At 38.5% G+C, this 17463-nt stretch overlaps 1 protein-coding gene and 2 pseudogenes across 9 annotated transcripts in view; 1 reads left to right on the forward strand and 2 right to left on the reverse strand.

The window, feature by feature from the left end:
• The window catches only part of Rapgef6 (Rap guanine nucleotide exchange factor 6), a 223318-nt gene that overhangs the window by 172728 nt on the left and 33127 nt on the right, over positions 1-17463 (reverse strand). For 8 of the 9 annotated variants that reach the window (XM_004629326.2, XM_023713121.1, XM_004629328.2 and 5 more), the window contains one exon: positions 13147-13230. The exons of the other annotated variant lie outside the window; for it this stretch is intronic. In XM_004629326.2, the coding sequence (XP_004629383.1) occupies positions 13147-13230 (84 nt within the window). The remainder of the gene's footprint in view (positions 1-13146; positions 13231-17463) is intronic. 9 annotated transcript variants of the gene reach the window in all.
• On the forward strand, positions 6735-6834 carry LOC111816317 (annotated as a pseudogene).
• Positions 9240-10061, reverse strand: LOC101578870 (annotated as a pseudogene).

Below are 17463 nucleotides of genomic sequence, written 5' to 3' on the forward strand. Positions count from 1 at the left end.
CACACTGTTGGTGGGTATGTACAATAATATATCTACTTTGAAATAAAATTGCAACTCTCAATGAAAGCTGAATATAGTTTATCTTTTGAGCCAACTACGCCTGCTAGGTATTTTCAACAGAAATATAAGGCATCTTATATGCAAAAATGTTCATAATAATAGCAATTATGCAAAAACAAAACACTAAACATATGGAATAAACAAAGTACAATATATACAACAACCTGGATAGAGTTCATAAACATGTTGGGCCAAAGAAGACATACACAAAAGAATTACATAATGATTACATTCGTACTAAGTTCAAAAGAAAACATAACCAGATCATAAGGTTAAGATATACACATTCACAGGCTGAAACACTACAAATCTTTAGAGGCAAGTAGGAAAATTCATTTGAAAATCAAGACACACGCTGCTTCTAGGATGCTGACAATATCAAATTTCTCAATCTAGGTAGTGATTAGACAAATATTCAATATACAGTAACTCATTAACATGTACATTTGCTACCTGTACCATTCTACATTTCATAATTACAAAGAAATGTTATTTGTATCAGAAATAAGAACATATTTTCTTCAGATAATCTATAAGAATCATTGGAATGATACACAAGTTAATGATGGGATTCAGTGATAATTTGGTATGCTGACTATTTTGAAGTAAAAGAATTTGGGAGGGCCACAAAGATCAAGAAACCAACCTTTGCTTCCCCTCCTTTCAAGGAGGTCATTGAAACTAAAATGCCTCTTCCCCAAAACAAGCCATAACTCTAGGAAGGTTATTATTCTCTTACCTCACTCCCTGCCTGCTGAAGACCTGTGACAGGTGTCCTGCCTCACACCAGGAAAAGTTAACACACACAGAGAGAACTGGAACAGACATTCTTGACCAGCCACTCCCAATTTACACTGCCATATTCCTATTTTGTTCAGTCATATTTCTCCTTAACTAGCCATTTCTTTCACCAGAATAAATCTACAAGCTTTTCTTTTGCTAAGTCTGTATTTTTTCTTATGGAAGTGTCAGCCATAAACATATGACAAATAAGGAAAGATTAAAAAGTGGTTATTTATGCACACAGGTTGAGCAATGTCGACATAAAAGTAGATATATTTCCTAAAGAACAATTTAATACTCTGAAGTGCAATTATTTTTTTACTTGACTTTTTGATAGTCTGAATTTATTAAAACATTATTTTAGAGTTTATGTCTTTAGACAATGAACAATGGTACTATTATTACTTTCCCTATCCCCAAAGACTAGCACAGAATGCCTAACATGACACAGACATTTCTAAGTGTATCAAACATCTCAGTGTTTGAGATATTTGAAATAATAATAATATTATTTGAATAATAAATCATCTTGACTTTTTTTGTTGCTGTTGTGCTAGAGATCAGACCTGGATTATTAACACATGCCAGGCAAGCACTCTTATCACTTAACTAAGCTACATCCCCAGCCCCTCAAACCTGAAATTTAAATGTCTTTCTTTTGAAATAAATTTAACCTTTTTCTATAGTTGAGTTAATCTATCTGTCCAGAGACTGTAGATTTATTTAATGTAAGTTTTATATGACATGGAGCCTTGAAATAGGAGCTAAAGATGAAACTGCACTTTTATACTAATTCTGGTGAAAGAAATGGCTAGTTGAGGAGAAATACGACTGAACAAAATAGGAATACGACAATGTAGATATTCCTGTTCTCTCTCCTAGTTTGCTAGGCCATTTACACAGTGGCCTCTCAAAAGAAAACTTTCTTTCATGCCAGACAACACAGGGGTCCCCTTTAAAAAAAATGAAAATCAAGTCAGGCATGGTGGTACATTCCTATAAATTCTAGCATCTGGGAAGCTGAGGCAGGAGGATGACAAGTTTGAGGCCAGCCAGAGTGATACAGGCAGATCCTCTCTCAAAAAAAAAAGCTGGGGAGATTCAGCAGCCGTAGCTGCCTGCAAAGTGTAAGGTCACGAGTTCAATCCCCAGGACGGCATGCCATGCCAGCCCCAAAACCAGGCATGGTGGCACACACCTGTATGTAATGCCAGTACTGGACAGGCTGAGATAGGAGGATCATGACTAGTCTGAACTGCGTAGCAAGACCCTGTATACACCAAATAAATTTAAAAAAAAAAATTTTTTAAAAAGCAGTAATAATCCCTATCTAAATGAGTCAGTCTTCCCTCCATTAGTGTTTTACACAGAGTGATAATTTTTATATAGAGATGATATGCAGTCAATGCTTATTTGCTATGTAAATGAACAGCTAGACAAATAATTATATAGGGTTAGATTTTATTAAAAAATCAAATGTAATGAAGTCTTTGTTTTCTTGAGCTAAAATCAGATTTTACTATAACTAAAAATAGATTAGCTCAACTATAGAAAAAGGTTAAATTTATTTCAAAAGAAAGACATTTAAATTTCAGGTTTGAGGGGCTGGGGATGTAGCTCAGTTAAGTGGTAAGAGTGTGTTGCCTGGCATGTGTTAGTCCAGGTCTGATCTCTAGCACAACAACAAAAAAAGTCAGGACGATTTATTATTCATCTTGTTTATAATATACATTAATTTTACTGGTTTGAACTGCATGTAAGATTTTCATTATAACATAAAAGCAGTATACTTTAGATGCCATAATAAAAAACATACAATTTAGAATGTGAGACAAAAAAATTTAAGGGCTGTTCACCTCAGTAAAGTTGGGGGGTATTTTCCATGATTTAGGGCATAAGCTATCCTTTCCCCCTCCAAGTTGTTGTACTTCACTTTATGATGAAAGAGGTATACTGCTTATTTTATTTGGGGTTGGAGATTAACAACATAGCATATGTGAGCGTGATACCATGACCAGTATTCAGTCATGATAAGGCTGCCACCAAGGATGCAGTAGAAGAAGCCAATGTACCCTCTGGATTCACAATTCACCATACCCAGTAATAACATAAAGCCACTGTAGGGGTTGATTTACTGTGTCAACCTGAGTAGTTTATGTCACCTGAAAGAATGGTGCTAGAATGCCTTAAGCTGCTCTGTATGGGAGATTCTGGTCAGAGCTCAGAATACCAGAAGACTGACAGAAATGCTGCCAGTAAAAACAAGGTTCAGGAGGTTTCTGTTGGAAAGGTCTGCACTGTGTGCTGGATTCTGTAGCAGAAAGCTAGCTTGCATTTTCCTAATGTCTAGAGACTGCCTGGTACTGAGATTAAGGATGGCAGACTAAGACATTTCAAGGCAGCCAAATGTTGAGGCTATGGCATGGCTACTGTTCGGGGCTTTTAGCCAGATACAGGTGAGGAATCTAGAGCAAAGAGCCCATGTAGCAGGATGATTTAAAATGTGAGTTTGGCCAGAAAAGAAGCTCCAGTAAAGCTGTGGCCTCCAAAGATAAGAGCATGGTCTAAGAACCTGACTGGCAAGTGCAAGGACCTGGGTTTGATCCCCAGTCCCCCATGCCATGCTGGCCCTGCCCCAGGTGCGCCACTGAAACCGGGCGTGGTGGCACATGCCTGTAATCCCAGCACTGGGGAGGATGAAACAGGAGGATCACTATGAGACCAAGCTGCATAGCGAGAACCTGTACCAAATGAATGGATGAAGGAATGAATAAATGGATTTAAAAAATCAAAGATAGAGCTGAGAAGATTTTGACTGATGAGAAGGAACAGAAGAATAGAAAGGATAGCCTGAGGGCATCACAGGAAGCAGCAGCAAATCTCCACTTTTGCAGCCTCAAATCTGCAAAAGTGAAAGACCTTGCTTTGAGGAGAAAGCTGCAGAGCACCTAGTTCCAGAACGGCAGCAGTGTAGAAAATCTGTTCCTTAGAATTGGATTCAGAGTGCCCAGTGGCCCAGGCATTCAACACCAACAACCAAGAGAGGAAAGCCTGGTTACTGCTACTGCTGACAGCAGACTGTGGCACTGTCCATGAGCTACAGATATTAGGTGCACACACAATACAAGAAGGTTAGAAAGGCTTCCACCTGGATCACAGAAGGCCTAGGAGACCAGGCAGTGTGCCTCTGAGAAAGGTGCAGTGGACACCGCAGAAGTCTGGAAAAGCTAGGAATGTGGATCACCTAAGGAAACCTGTAAGGAGAGAACAGAGTGGGCCCAAGATAGAAGCTGTTGAAGCTATAAATCCAAAAGTGGTGTAGAGCTGGAGCTGTGCAAGTCCTTGGGAGCTTACAACTTGCCACAGACTGCTTCAGATGATGGACATGGAACTACAAGACTTAATGTTTGTTCTACTTACTTTGGTCCCAATCTTGCTTGTAACTTTTGGAATGAAAATGTTTACCCTGTACCACTGAATGTTGGAAATATTTAACTTATCATTTGTACTGGGGCTTGCTGTTAAGAGTTTGCCTTACATTTTGGAAGAGACTTGGGACTTCAGCTTCTCAACAGTGCTGAAGCTGTTAGGACTCTGGCAACTCTTGCAGATGGACTAAATGCCTTTTGCATAAGGAGATGTGATTGAGTCTTTGGGTATGGGCTGGGACAGAATGTTACGATTCTAATGTAATATAATGGTGATAGGCTTAATGCTGATTCTTAAGGATTGTTAAAGCTATGTTACAATGTTCAAGTTGTGAAATGTTAAGAATAAGCATGTCGGGCTGGCAAGATAGCTCAGCAGACTAAAGCACCTACGTAGAGAAGCACACGAATCACGGTTCAATCCCCATCAACACATGCCACACGAGCCCTGCCCCCAGGGCGGGCTGAGCAGGCCAGAGTCCAGGCATAGTAGCTCATGCCTGTAATCTCAGCATGCCTGTAATCTCAGCACTGGGGAGGCCGAGAGCAGGAGGATTACCGTGAGTCCAAGTTGCTTAGTGAGACCTGCAACAACAAAGTACATTAAAAAAAAAAGAAAGAAAGAAAGAAAGAAAGAGTAAGTTTGTCTTTGTACCTAGAAATCTGGTTTACAGAAATATGTTTGGCTGCCAACTTGACAAGAGGTGGATTGTAATGGCTGATACATTGTGTAAACCTGAGAAGTTTGGAGGTTTAACTAGGCAACTCAGCAGGGTGCTGACTCAGCAGGACATGGACTCAGCAGGGAGCCTGGGTCCTCACTCTGTAAACATCCTCATCCTCAGGCACGGGTAGTGCAAAGATATGGTGTGTTACACCTCCATAGGAGGTGGTAGCCTCCTAACAATGGATGGGAGGAAAAGAGGCTTGTTCTCTCCCCTTTTGCTCTTGGTGATTTTGCTAACTTGTGCTGCTTTGAACTGCTGCACCTATGCCATGCCACTTGGCCTTGGAGCCACCTGATTATACACTGAAACCTCCACAAACTGAGATTTCTAAATAAATCTTTCCTTCCTTAACTTTGGATATAGGATATTTGGTTGGGGTAACGAGAGAAAAGTAACCAAGACAGTGACTATCATAAGTAAGAATGCTCTCCATAGCTTCTAGTAAAGAGCAATAGAACAACAATGTAAACCTTTAGGATTTCTGAGAAATATATGAAATAGTGATTCTAGCGCGCGCGCGCGTGTGTGTGTGTGTGTGTGTGTGTGTGTGTGTGTGTGTTTCAATACTGAGTATTGAACTCAGGGCCTTCACACTGAGCCACATCCCAAGTCTTTTATTTTGTGAACATGATTAGAAAGCAGGTAATAAGAAAGTCTGGGAAGTGGTATGGAGATGGGACTCTTAGAACTGGCACAGATGCTGAAAATATTTATGTGCCACATAATACTGAAGGGGCACCTACCCTTAACAAAGCTGTTAATAGTTAAGAAGGCAAAGTGTTATGCTCTATGACAGTGGAGTCAAACCTACAGCACCCATGAAATAGTGAGCTACATCATTCAAAGGTTTGCCATCAATTTATGATGTCAATCAACTTCTCTGTCCAACTCTTCTAGTTCTTATTCAATGGGGCTATGAAGAAAGTGAATATGGTAGCAAAAAAGGAGATGTGTTTTGCTTGCTTCAATAGCACATATATTATAAAATAAAGCCATATTAAGACGATGAGCTGTAAAAGGCTCAAGTCAATAACTTCTGAGGATAACCCACTAATATTATAGACTGCTGGACAGTGTTAGATTGTTTAGCTAAATTCAAACACCTATAGTATTTAGATGCCAATAGAATATTCACCTCTGACAGACAATAAAAAAAAAAAAAAGATACAGAGGAATGGTCATTTTGTTTTTTGGGGTTTTTTTTTTGGCAGAACTGGGGATTGAACTCAGGCACTTGTGGGAAGCGCTTATTTCACTGAGCCATTTCCCCAACCCCCTTCATTTTGTATTTATATATACAAAATAGGATAAATTTACAGCTACTTTCGCTTTATTCAAAGAGAAGAAAGAGGTGTACTAATAATGTCTGGACAGAATATCCTGTCTGCTTCTTGTACTATGGATAACCACTAAGAAGATAACAATGTACAGTGTATTGATTATCAAAACTGTCCTATTAATCAGCTGTGAAAAAAAAATATAAGTTTCTTGGTTTTGACACAGTGAACTATTATGACTGATCTGTAAATTCTTCATTTTTATTTTGGGCAATTTTTACTGTTGTATTCATTTATGTTTGTAAATAATTTATTTTCAATTTGCAACCTATTAAAATAAATTTTTTTAAGTACATATATTAAAATTGGAAGGGGCGGGATAGATGGCTCAGTAGAATAAGCACTTGCCTGGCAAGTGCAAGGGCCTGAGTTCAATCCCCGCTTCCATCAAAAATAAATAAATAAATAAATAAATAAAATAAAATTGGAATGATACAGAGAAGACTAGCTGGCCCCTTCCCAAGGATGACACAAATTCATGAAACGTTCCATATTTTAGAGGCAGTAAGAGAAATAAAAAGCAGCTGTGTTGGACAAAGAAGGTGCTCAAATGCTAATGTAATATCTGGGTGCCTGATTTGCCAATAGCAAAACTAATACTGAGAGCTTGATGTATATCATTCCTCAAAAGGATGGTCAGCCAATGGAGGTAGGTTATTTATACTGGACCTCTTCTGTCATGGAGGAAGCAGGCATTTGTCCTCACTGGAGTAAACACATTCTAGAAATGGATGGTGCCTGTTATGCATCTGCCCACATCATCACCCATGGACTTACAAACTGTCAAGTAGTAGACCTCCAGGACAGCATCACAGTTAGCCGAAGTACTCTCTTTTCAGCAATGCTTTTTGCCTTCTCTAGTAGTTAGAATGGGTCTCATACTCAAGGCATAAAAGGGGAGTGGCTCTTCTCATTGCTGTATCTTAACGATTCATTCACAGAATTTCTGCTTCTCCTCCCAGCAACTTGGAACTCTGTTGATTTACAGTCTTAACACTTTTATCAAGAAGCAAGACAATGGTTCCACTAAACTAAAAACTTTTTAACTGGTTGGGACAGGAATTATTCCACTGGCCCACCTGACTGACCCCAATTTTACCAAGGTGAAACTAGATGACAGCACACAACAGGGGCCAGAGGGACAATGTCTGGAGCCCACGGACTCTCGGGCTCCTTGTAGTACTTTCATGTCCACTATTACAGGTTATGGGAAACAGTAAGAGAAGGGAGAACGAAAGGGCTAGGGAGCAAAGGAGATAATTGACAATCCTTCAGAAACGAAGGTTTTGTGTCCATTATCCTGTAAAGATAACAGAGAAGATGGTGTTTCAGTGAAGAGCAGAAATATTGAATGAGTAAGGAAAGAACACCCAGAAGTTAACAGCCTGAGCACTAAGGCCAACTACAGAAATAAGGGCAGTGGTACTTTTTATATTTTCTCATTGTACTGGTCATATTTATGTATGTTAACCATTTTCTTCTTTCTCATCTTGCTTATATACATGTTGTTGAAGTAACTTTTTGATAGTTAGAATACTCAAAAAAATGATGATGGAATATATAATTAACATAGCAATGACGGCTGATGCTGTGCATTTGTTTGGGGTAATAGATAACAACAGCTTCACTTTTATGAAGGAAAGCTGTACCTTCCTAGATAGAAAGAATTGTTTTGTTTGTGGAAAGGAATTCCAAATGTGACCAGCCATAAAGGTTTGCATGCATTCACATGGAAACTGAGTAACCTAGGAGGTGAACTATGCCATCTATCTCCTTCTCATCAACTCCAAATGGATTGGCTCTCAACTTCACTCTAAATGTTCACCTCTGCCAGGTAGACACGCTAAAGCTTTGTCAGTAGAGGGTGCTAGAGGACTTCCTTGCAGCTGGGTGGTTTTTTTCTAGCTTTGGGGTCTACCTGCATCTCGAGGCAAGGGTTGAGGGAGGGATGGCTCTCCTGTTTGCCAGAACTCATAAGCAGATCCATTCCTACCAATCCTGATCAGATTACTATGGACCAGCTATGGGCAAGGGAACCCCATAGACTACTCTGCTATCTGCTGAGCTTAAATGAATGCTGGCCATAGAACAGCGAATCTTCCTTTTCAGTTTGCACGATTCTTGAGAACACCCCCTCAGCTGAGGGATATTCTTTATTTTTTTTTTGGGGGGGGGATATTCTTTATCATTCTTAGTACCTAACCCCTTCAACAGTTAATAATTTTTTATAATAAATTATCCCAGTAGAGATGTTGGCTATATTGTTACTTTTTTCCTTGTTTAAAAAAAACTATTCATAAAACAGGCAAACAAAGTTGATGAATTATCATCTTTCTTTTTAGAGGATGCAAGATGCATGTATACAGGGTTAGCTAAATAGCTCAGCAGTTTAAAGCACCTGCAAGTAGGCACAGGGGCCAGGGTTCAATCCCTGGGCCTACTGTGCCGGCCCCACCCCGGGGCGTGCTGAGGCGGCAGTTGAGACTGGGTATGGTGGCACATGCCTGTAATCCCAGCTCTTGGGAGGCTGTGAACAGGCACATCACAAGTCCAATCTAGCAGTGAGACCCTGAACACCCTGTAGACCCTTCCCTAAGAAAAAAAATGTGTACATACTTGATTACTGATATTTAAATTGTAGTGATATTTGTGATATGTATACTTATAGCAGGCAACCACTAATTAAATGCCTCCTAGAAATCAAGTGAACAGTCCATAACTTCAGATCATAAAAGTCTGGAAAAAGGGGATAACTTTTAAAGTTAGAAGCAGGTTTTATGTATTCATTCAGAAGGTTAGTCAACTGTAGAAGTCTTTTAACATTATGAAATCCTGTATGATTTTTTTCCTCAGCATTTTTTTTAACTTTTATAATCTGAAGAGATTCTTTCATCTGAAGTTTTTCATGCATGCAGATACTTTGCATGATGTCTGATGTGATCAGCCATAAGGTGGCAATGAAGCAGTAACTAAAGCTCATATCCTTTTTGTGATTTTCTCTTTTGTACAGGCAATAATGAAGTTATCTGGGAGTCACTGTCCATCTGAAAGGAAATGGTCATTTTTTCCTTGGTCAATCAGTATATCCAGCTGAGGATTTGGATAAGACTTTACAAGGTGGGTCGCACTATAAGTCTTCCATTTATTTTGATCTGTTCCCAAATATCCAGTAAAGGCTTTTTTGCCCCAAGGACAGAGCACTGGGTTACAAACGGGAGCAGATGCTGACAAAAGTTTGTATTTTCCAGGGTTTTTCAAAGCACAAGTCAAGGGCTCCATGGCATCCCATGGAGTGGCCAAAAGACATCCTTTGAGGGGGTCCCCTGGAAAATTGGCATTTATGAGTTGGGGAAGCTCTTCTGTTACATAAGAGTATATTCTGTAATTAGTTTTCTAAGGACCTTCAGTAGCATTCACACCAAACCCTGCTCCAGTGCCAAGGTTCTCGTTATCATCCTCTTAATACTGCATTCACAAGGGCTGGCCTCTGGAGCGATGACAACAAGGCCACGTTCTAAGGTAACTTGATGACAACAAGATTTTGATATAAAATTTGATTCTACACAAGTTAAACCAGAGGACCAATACAGGGCAGGGCACCTCCTGGTTCTGCCTTTGGTGGTTAAGTATATAGTAAATTTCATTTTACATTTTAGTTCCACACTCTCACATTCAAAAACTTTCTGCCCAAAGCACTTGTTGCTGGAAATCTGCTTTAATGCCATTCTTCTCCTGTCTTGTTTGTATGTGCTTATTTGTACAAAACATCAAATGACTCTTGGGGTGTTTTGGAGGCTGTGACAGTACAGGGATGTTCAGGGGAAGGTTAAGGGCTCTACTATGACTTCTTTTCTACTAAGTACTGCTGATATTGTATTGGCATCATAACATTCAAATCCCTCCATTATTATGTTGCAATAGTCATATTACAGGAAGTAAAAAATTAAGTAATGCTTATGCATCAAGCATTTTTCTAATTAACTTGTATTAACTCATTAACCCTAACAATCATATTTCAATAACCTATAGCAAGTATCTTTCATGCAAAAAATACAAATTCTATAGCTGGAATTATTCTTCGATATAAAAATTAAGCAAACTTGTATAATCATGTTTGCTGTGAAAGTTCCTGACAGTTACATTAATGCAAACTATGACTGTGCCTTTTCAAAATTTACATTCCTATTATTTTAAAAGTTCAATTTCATTTTTTTTTTTTTTTTTTTTTTTTTGCGGAACCAGGGATTGAACTCAGGCCCTTGCACTTGCCAGGGAAGCGCTTATTCCACTGAGCCATCTCCCCGGCCCCTTCATTTTCTTTATCACAAAAAAATGATGAATTATTGTTGCTCCTTAATAGCTACAAAATGTCTTTTTTTTTTTTGGTATTTAGTACAGGGTCTCATTATGTAGTTCAGACTCGCAGTGAACCTCCTGTTTCAGCTTCCCAAGTGCTGTGATTACAGGCACGTGCCACCATACCCAGTCTCAACTGCTGTCTCAGTACACCCCAGGGCTGGGGCTGGCACAACAGGCTGAGATTTGCTGGGGATTGAGGCCCAGCCACTGCACTCTGCCTAAGAAGGCACTTTAGTCTGCTGAGCTATCTGGTCAGTCCTGTTTTTGTTTTTTGAGACAGGGTCTCACTATGTAGTTCAGGCTGGCCTTCAGCTTACTATGCAGTCCATGCTGGCCTCCAACCTGCTGTGATCCTCCTACCTCAGCCTCTCAAGTGCTAATAGGCACACAGTGTCACACCTGGCTTAGAAAAAAGTTTTTACAACAAATTCTTGACCATTTACAAGAACAGAAAAAAATACAGTTAAAAAAATTAATCCTGTTTCCTGTTTCTGGCTGTGTGGAGGCAGCTCATGCATGTGGGAGACCTCAAAGTTAGGACTTTTCTTTGCACACCTCAGGCTGCCTGCTGCGGCTCTGCAGCTGTCATTATGCCACAGAATGAATATAGTGAATTACACCAGAAACACTATGGGTACCCCATGGATTACCATCAGAAAAAAAGGAAAGGTGAGAGGCTCATGAAAGTTTGAAGAAGGCAAAAAAAAAAGATTGGTCTGAAGGTTAAGCTCTACCACATACAGCGTCACACGGAGAAAATACAAATGAAGAAGACTATCAAGATGCATAAAAAGAGAAACACCAAACAAAAGAATGACGAAAACACTCCATAAGGAGCAGTCCTGCCTACCTTCTGGACAGAGAGGGACAGTCTCATGCAAAAGTACTTTCCAATATGACAAAATAAAAATGAAAAGAAAAGGCAGGAAAATGTGAAGTTCCTCTGCCCAAAGTTTGTGCCCAAGGAGAAACATAAGGATTAAAAGTTAGCTGAACTGGACAGAGAAAAAAGGAGGCAAGAAAGAGGATGCTTTGTTGATGGTTTTACAAGAAAACCATCTAAATATGAAAGATTCATTAGGCCAATGGGCTTACGTTTTAAGAAGTCCCATGTAACACATCCTGAACCAAAGGCCACCTTTTGCCTGCCAATATTTGGTGTGAAAAATTCTTCATTGCCACTGTATACAACTTTGGGTGTTATTACCAAAGGAACAGTGAACGTGAGTTGGGCCTTGTGACACAAGGAGGCAAGGTTATCTGCGGTAAATATGCCCAGGTAACCAACAATCCTGAAAATGATGGATGCATCAATGCAGTCTTACTAGTTTGACAGATGTAACTTCTTATAATTATTGAAAACTACAGACCAAGCAGGAAAACCATAACTTAAAACTGTTGAACAACTCTCATGACTACATTCATCAAGAAAACTATTTATTAAATTGTGAAAACATTAAAATGGCCCAGTTTTACAAATTGGTCTTTTATTAGGGGCCTGTTAAAGTCTTATATGTTAGTGAGATTGAACCATTTGAAAAAGTAAACCTAAGTCTTTGCATTGAAGAGTGGGCACTCAGCAACACAGATCTCTCATTCTTAAAAAGCCACCAGTATTTAAAGTCAGTGTAAACTTAATTTACAGGTCCAGGACTAGGAAATCTGCTGTAGTCTATTCTACCTCATCGTTTATCATTAGTCCTACAAAAAAAGAGTAATGTTTAAGTAGATATAATCTATTTATAATACTTTAAGAATGGCATCGGAAGTTTATTCAGATAATTCCAATTAGTTGCACTGATGCCCTTAAGAGAAACTTCATTTGCTGTTAAATGATATAAGAAGGTTATATGTTAGGTGTACATCTTAAGTTTTGTGATCTAAATTAAACGGTCACGGCTTGGAAAAAAAAATCCAATCCTAAAATATAACTGCTGATAAGATCAACTAAGTTTACTGTCTGTGTCAAGTTCACTAATGAGTCCTACACTACAGAAAAAACAGCCAAAAGACTTAAATAACCAAGAACCAATATATATTTTATTTATAAAAAGTCAACTATTATTTTATAAGCAAACCAACTAAAGTACACAAAAATTAACTTTTCTAAGAAGTAAAAAAGTAGAAATATGAAGCCATACTGTCTGGTTCTACAGTGTGACCTCATATAGATGTCTACTGAGAGCTGTGAGTAACAGAGCTTCCTAAGATTTTATTCTTACTTTACTACAAAATTAAAACATCCAAAATCAAATGGCTAAGTGATTAAATATGAAATATGAGTTGATTCTTGTTAAATATTTTTTATGAAGCAAGGACATTTAAAGCACATATCAGCTACAGAGAGAAAATACACATTTTACATTGTTTAATATGAGACAAAATTAATAATTATAATGTTAACTTTGCTTGCCGTACGCCCTACGAAGTTAACATACACCCTACACCTACCTGCAAGGAGGTAAGACCATGGAGTCTTTCACAAGTACAGATCCAGAAAGCAGGATATACCAACATCTGGCAATAGTTTCTGAACTGTTTAAATAAATAAATAAATAAATAAATAAATAAACAAACGCACATTTTTACATGTATGTAGATATTCTGAAAATACTCAGTCACTAAAAACTAAGAAACAATGCTTGGAAATTTGGAAAATTCTGTACGTTGCCTAAAGTTTTACACAGACCAAGTTGCCATGGGGGCTGGGGGTGGCTGTCACAGATAAACACTAACAGGTAAACAGAACATAGGCAAGGGGGAGCTACATCACAGTACACAAAAAATACAATAAGAACATTTAAAATACTTAAAATTGTCACACTTTAGTCCATATTATAGAGCTGTGATAAAAATCAGGCATATTCACTATTTAGTGATAATCAAAATCAAAATCAAAATTGACATCCTTTTTCTCCAGTTGATATTACAGAGTAAAAGCCATAAAGATCCCTTAACCCCGTAATTTTATCTCAAGGAGTTTCTCATACAGAAATCATTAGTATCTCTGCACAAGAGACTTTTAGATGAGTTTATTTTTTACCTGTTTTCTAATTTTCCTATTATAATTACAGTAACAAAAATTATTTTTAAAATCCAACATAAGAATATGTATATAAGTTAATCAAAACATTAACCTAATCATCTAGTACTAAAAACAACCTAAACATACAGTACTATTAGAGTGATTTAATAGATAGAGTATAATCAATATCATGGGCTACTATACAATCTCTACAAAATACAACTGCATAAAAGCAGACACATATGAAGTGCATACAAAGCAGCAAACAGCACACATACCATGAAGACAATACAAATGCACACAAAAGGCATGACACAGAGCAAAACCCAGCATAACAGGACTGGGACTAGGAGTGAACTATTATTGTTGCTAAATCATGCCTAGATGAAAAACCAGTGCTTCAAAGTGGGTACAACGGGGACCGGGGAGATGGCTCAGTAGAATAAGCGCTTGCCTGGCAAGTGCAAGGGCCTGAGTGCAATCCCCGGTTCCGAGAAAGAAAGAAAGAAAGAAAGAAAGAAAGAAAGAAAGAAAGAAAGAAAGAAAGACAGACAGACAGACAGACAGACAGACAGACAGGACAGGACAGGACAGGACAGGACAGAACAGACAGACAGACAGACAGACAGACAGACAGACAGACAGACAGACAGGACAGGACAGGACAGGACAGGACAGGACAGGACAGGACAGGACAGGACAGGACAAGACAAGACGGTACAACAAATAGTTCTCAAGAATTCAGAGAAAAAAGGGGAAGGACAAGTTATCAATATTTAGGGTACATTTGATAATTGGTGCTACTGTGGTACAATCTACTTTTGAAATATTTCACTTTAGGTTAGAAAATACACTCTCAATCCCTGGTTCTGCAACAAAAACAGAAACAGAAACAAAAACAAAAACAAAAACAAAGAAAATACATTCTCTCAAACATGTCACTTACCAGAAGAACCAGGAAAGACGTAAGATGCTTAAAAGATGCTTACTTATGGGAACCAGAGTATTACAGATAAGGCTTTGATGAATATTTACATATAATTTAAAATTCACAAGCTAAAAGAATCTCTAGTAGCCTCATTTAATTAATTCAAATTTAAAATCACTTTAAAGTTCTCTATAAGTATTTTTCCCCAAATCATAAAACCAGTAAGCAAAACTTTTGTCTAAGACTGTATAATCTTTTATCTAAAACTCTAGTTTTTCAGACTTCCCTTTTAGTACTCACTTGCTAGAAGTTAACACTAAAATGTGACATTGAACACTGAAATCCTAAATTTTACCTTTATTCAAGTTTATCCTCATTAAGCCTTTTAAGCCTTACTCAGGCACAGTGATGAAAATACAGGAAAACTATACATTTTCACTAAGAAATCATTTCTCAAAATTCCCTTCGTTGTAATTTTATAAAACCAATGAAAGGAAACTTAGTGACACAGTAATCTTCCTGTGAAAATCATACTCATTTCTAAGACAAAGAACACCAGCCACTCAGAAGAAACATACTCTTGAAATGTCTTTTATCCCCAGGTTTCATTGGACACTGTAGAACCCCAGGAGTCTCAGGTCATCTCCAAGTTTCAAATGTGCACTTGGCTCTAGATACACCCTTTCTCACTACTCTCCCTCCTAACCTCCTCTTGTCTTTACACTCACCCACCAACTCTGGGACTCACAGTGTGACATAGGGAAAATACCTCACCTGTCAGTGTGTTTTCCCAGTATTTTCTGAGGACGCTGCTTCTCCCACCACTCTGAAGTGGTAGATATTTTCCCTTATATATTCCTCCTATCAATGGAGCTAGATATAAATCAATATCCTCTTCTTGTGCCTAATTCTAAACCACTTTTTTCCTCTTTTCACTAAAAATTACAATTTTGAATCTTACATCAGATCCCCAGTGTCTTCTGACACAACCAATCACAGACAGCAGGGTCAATCCTCATTTCTTACAGATTTTTAATTCTTGGCTTATAAATACCCTAATATTATTTTCAACAGATTTTGTACTGATTTTAATGTTCTGACATGACAAATTTTTGTTTCTCGATCTCTTCTTTAAATATCTTACCCTCTATTTCAATTCAGACATGCACTTTCACAGTCAACCACCAAAACTACTTCATTGTAGTAACTATAACGCCTTTATAACCTGAAGCCCAAGCATCATCCTTCTTTCTCACTCATTCTATTATCCAGACTTTCATAATCTATTTGTCTTCAAATGATATACCGTATTTTTTCCTGTCTCTCTTTTCTGAACCCAAACTCCATATTAAGTTACCATTATCATTCCTTTACAAGCACTCCCTCAACTGTTCTTATTCTCATGTTATTGTATTTAGTAGGCCAAATAAATCCAACTTGCTGCCTATTCCACTGCTATCCTGGGAGCAGAATGCAGCCAATGAAAAAACAACCCCAGCCCACTTCAGGTGGGCTTTTAGAGCTGCCTAGCAACCATAATTACCTCTGAGTTCATTCAGTCCACCCTTCAACTACCAAATACCTCTTTCCTGGCTGGGGAGATGGCTCAGTGGAATAAGTGCTTCCCTGGCAAATGCAAGGGCCTGAGTTCAATCCTCGGTTCCAGAAATACACAAATAAACAAATACCTGTTTCCTTATCCAAACTCTTAATTCATTATCCTTATCCCTTACCCACTGAAAAAATACAAGCTATCAGAAGAAAACTTCCCCTAACAGCTACCACATAAATCACATAGCATTCTCAAATGCATCAAGACATCTATGTAAACTGTTGTCTGCCAAAATAAAGCTAAACCAAACATACCTAAGTACTTCCTATGGGAAAACATTTATATTTCAACTTTTCATATGGTGGCAATTAATAAAAATTATTAAGACTGACAAGAATGGGCCAAATCTAAAACAAGTGGGAAAAATATTACTTTTAATATGTACAAGATAGAGAGCTTGACCTAAACACCAAGATCCAGTAAAAAAAAAAAAAAGTGGAACTCTAGAACTGGAAAGTAGAATTAAAAATTAAGAAGTCAAATGTTGGCTTAAGGGGGCCTGGCCTTAGCTCAGTTCTTTAAGTGGCTGCTTCGGCAAAGCTGTCAGCCTCAGGTTGCTGTAGTTCGATCCCCACAACCCTCCAGCCTGCCAAACCACCCCTGAGGGCATTCGGAGCAAAAAAAAAAAAAATCCTTATTCCAAATGTTGGATGGGCTACTATACAATCTCTACAAAATACAACTGCATAAAAGCAGACACATATGAAGTGCATACAAAGCAGCAAACAGCACACATACCATGAAGACAATACAAATGCACACAAAAGGCATGACACAGAGCAAAACCCAGCATAACAGGACTGGGACTAGGAGTGAACTATTATTGTTGCTAAATCATGCCTAGATGAAAAACCAGTGCTTCAAAGTGGGTACAACGGGGACCGGGGAGATGGCTCAGTAGAATAAGCGCTTGCCTGGCAAGTGCAAGGGCCTGAGTGCAATCCCCGGTTCCGAGAAAGAAAGAAAGAAAGAAAGAAAGAAAGAAAGAAAGAAAGAAAGAAAGAAAGACAGACAGACAGACAGACAGACAGACAGACAGGACAGGACAGGACAGGACAGGACAGAACAGACAGACAGACAGACAGACAGACAGACAGACAGACAGACAGACAGGACAGGACAGGACAGGACAGGACAGGACAGGACAGGACAGGACAGGACAGGACAAGACAAGACGGTACAACAAATAGTTCTCAAGAATTC

Source organism: Octodon degus, unplaced genomic scaffold, assembly GCF_000260255.1.
Source record: "Octodon degus isolate 3935 unplaced genomic scaffold, OctDeg1.0 scaffold00029, whole genome shotgun sequence".
Classification (NCBI taxonomy): Eukaryota; Metazoa; Chordata; class Mammalia; order Rodentia; family Octodontidae; genus Octodon; species Octodon degus.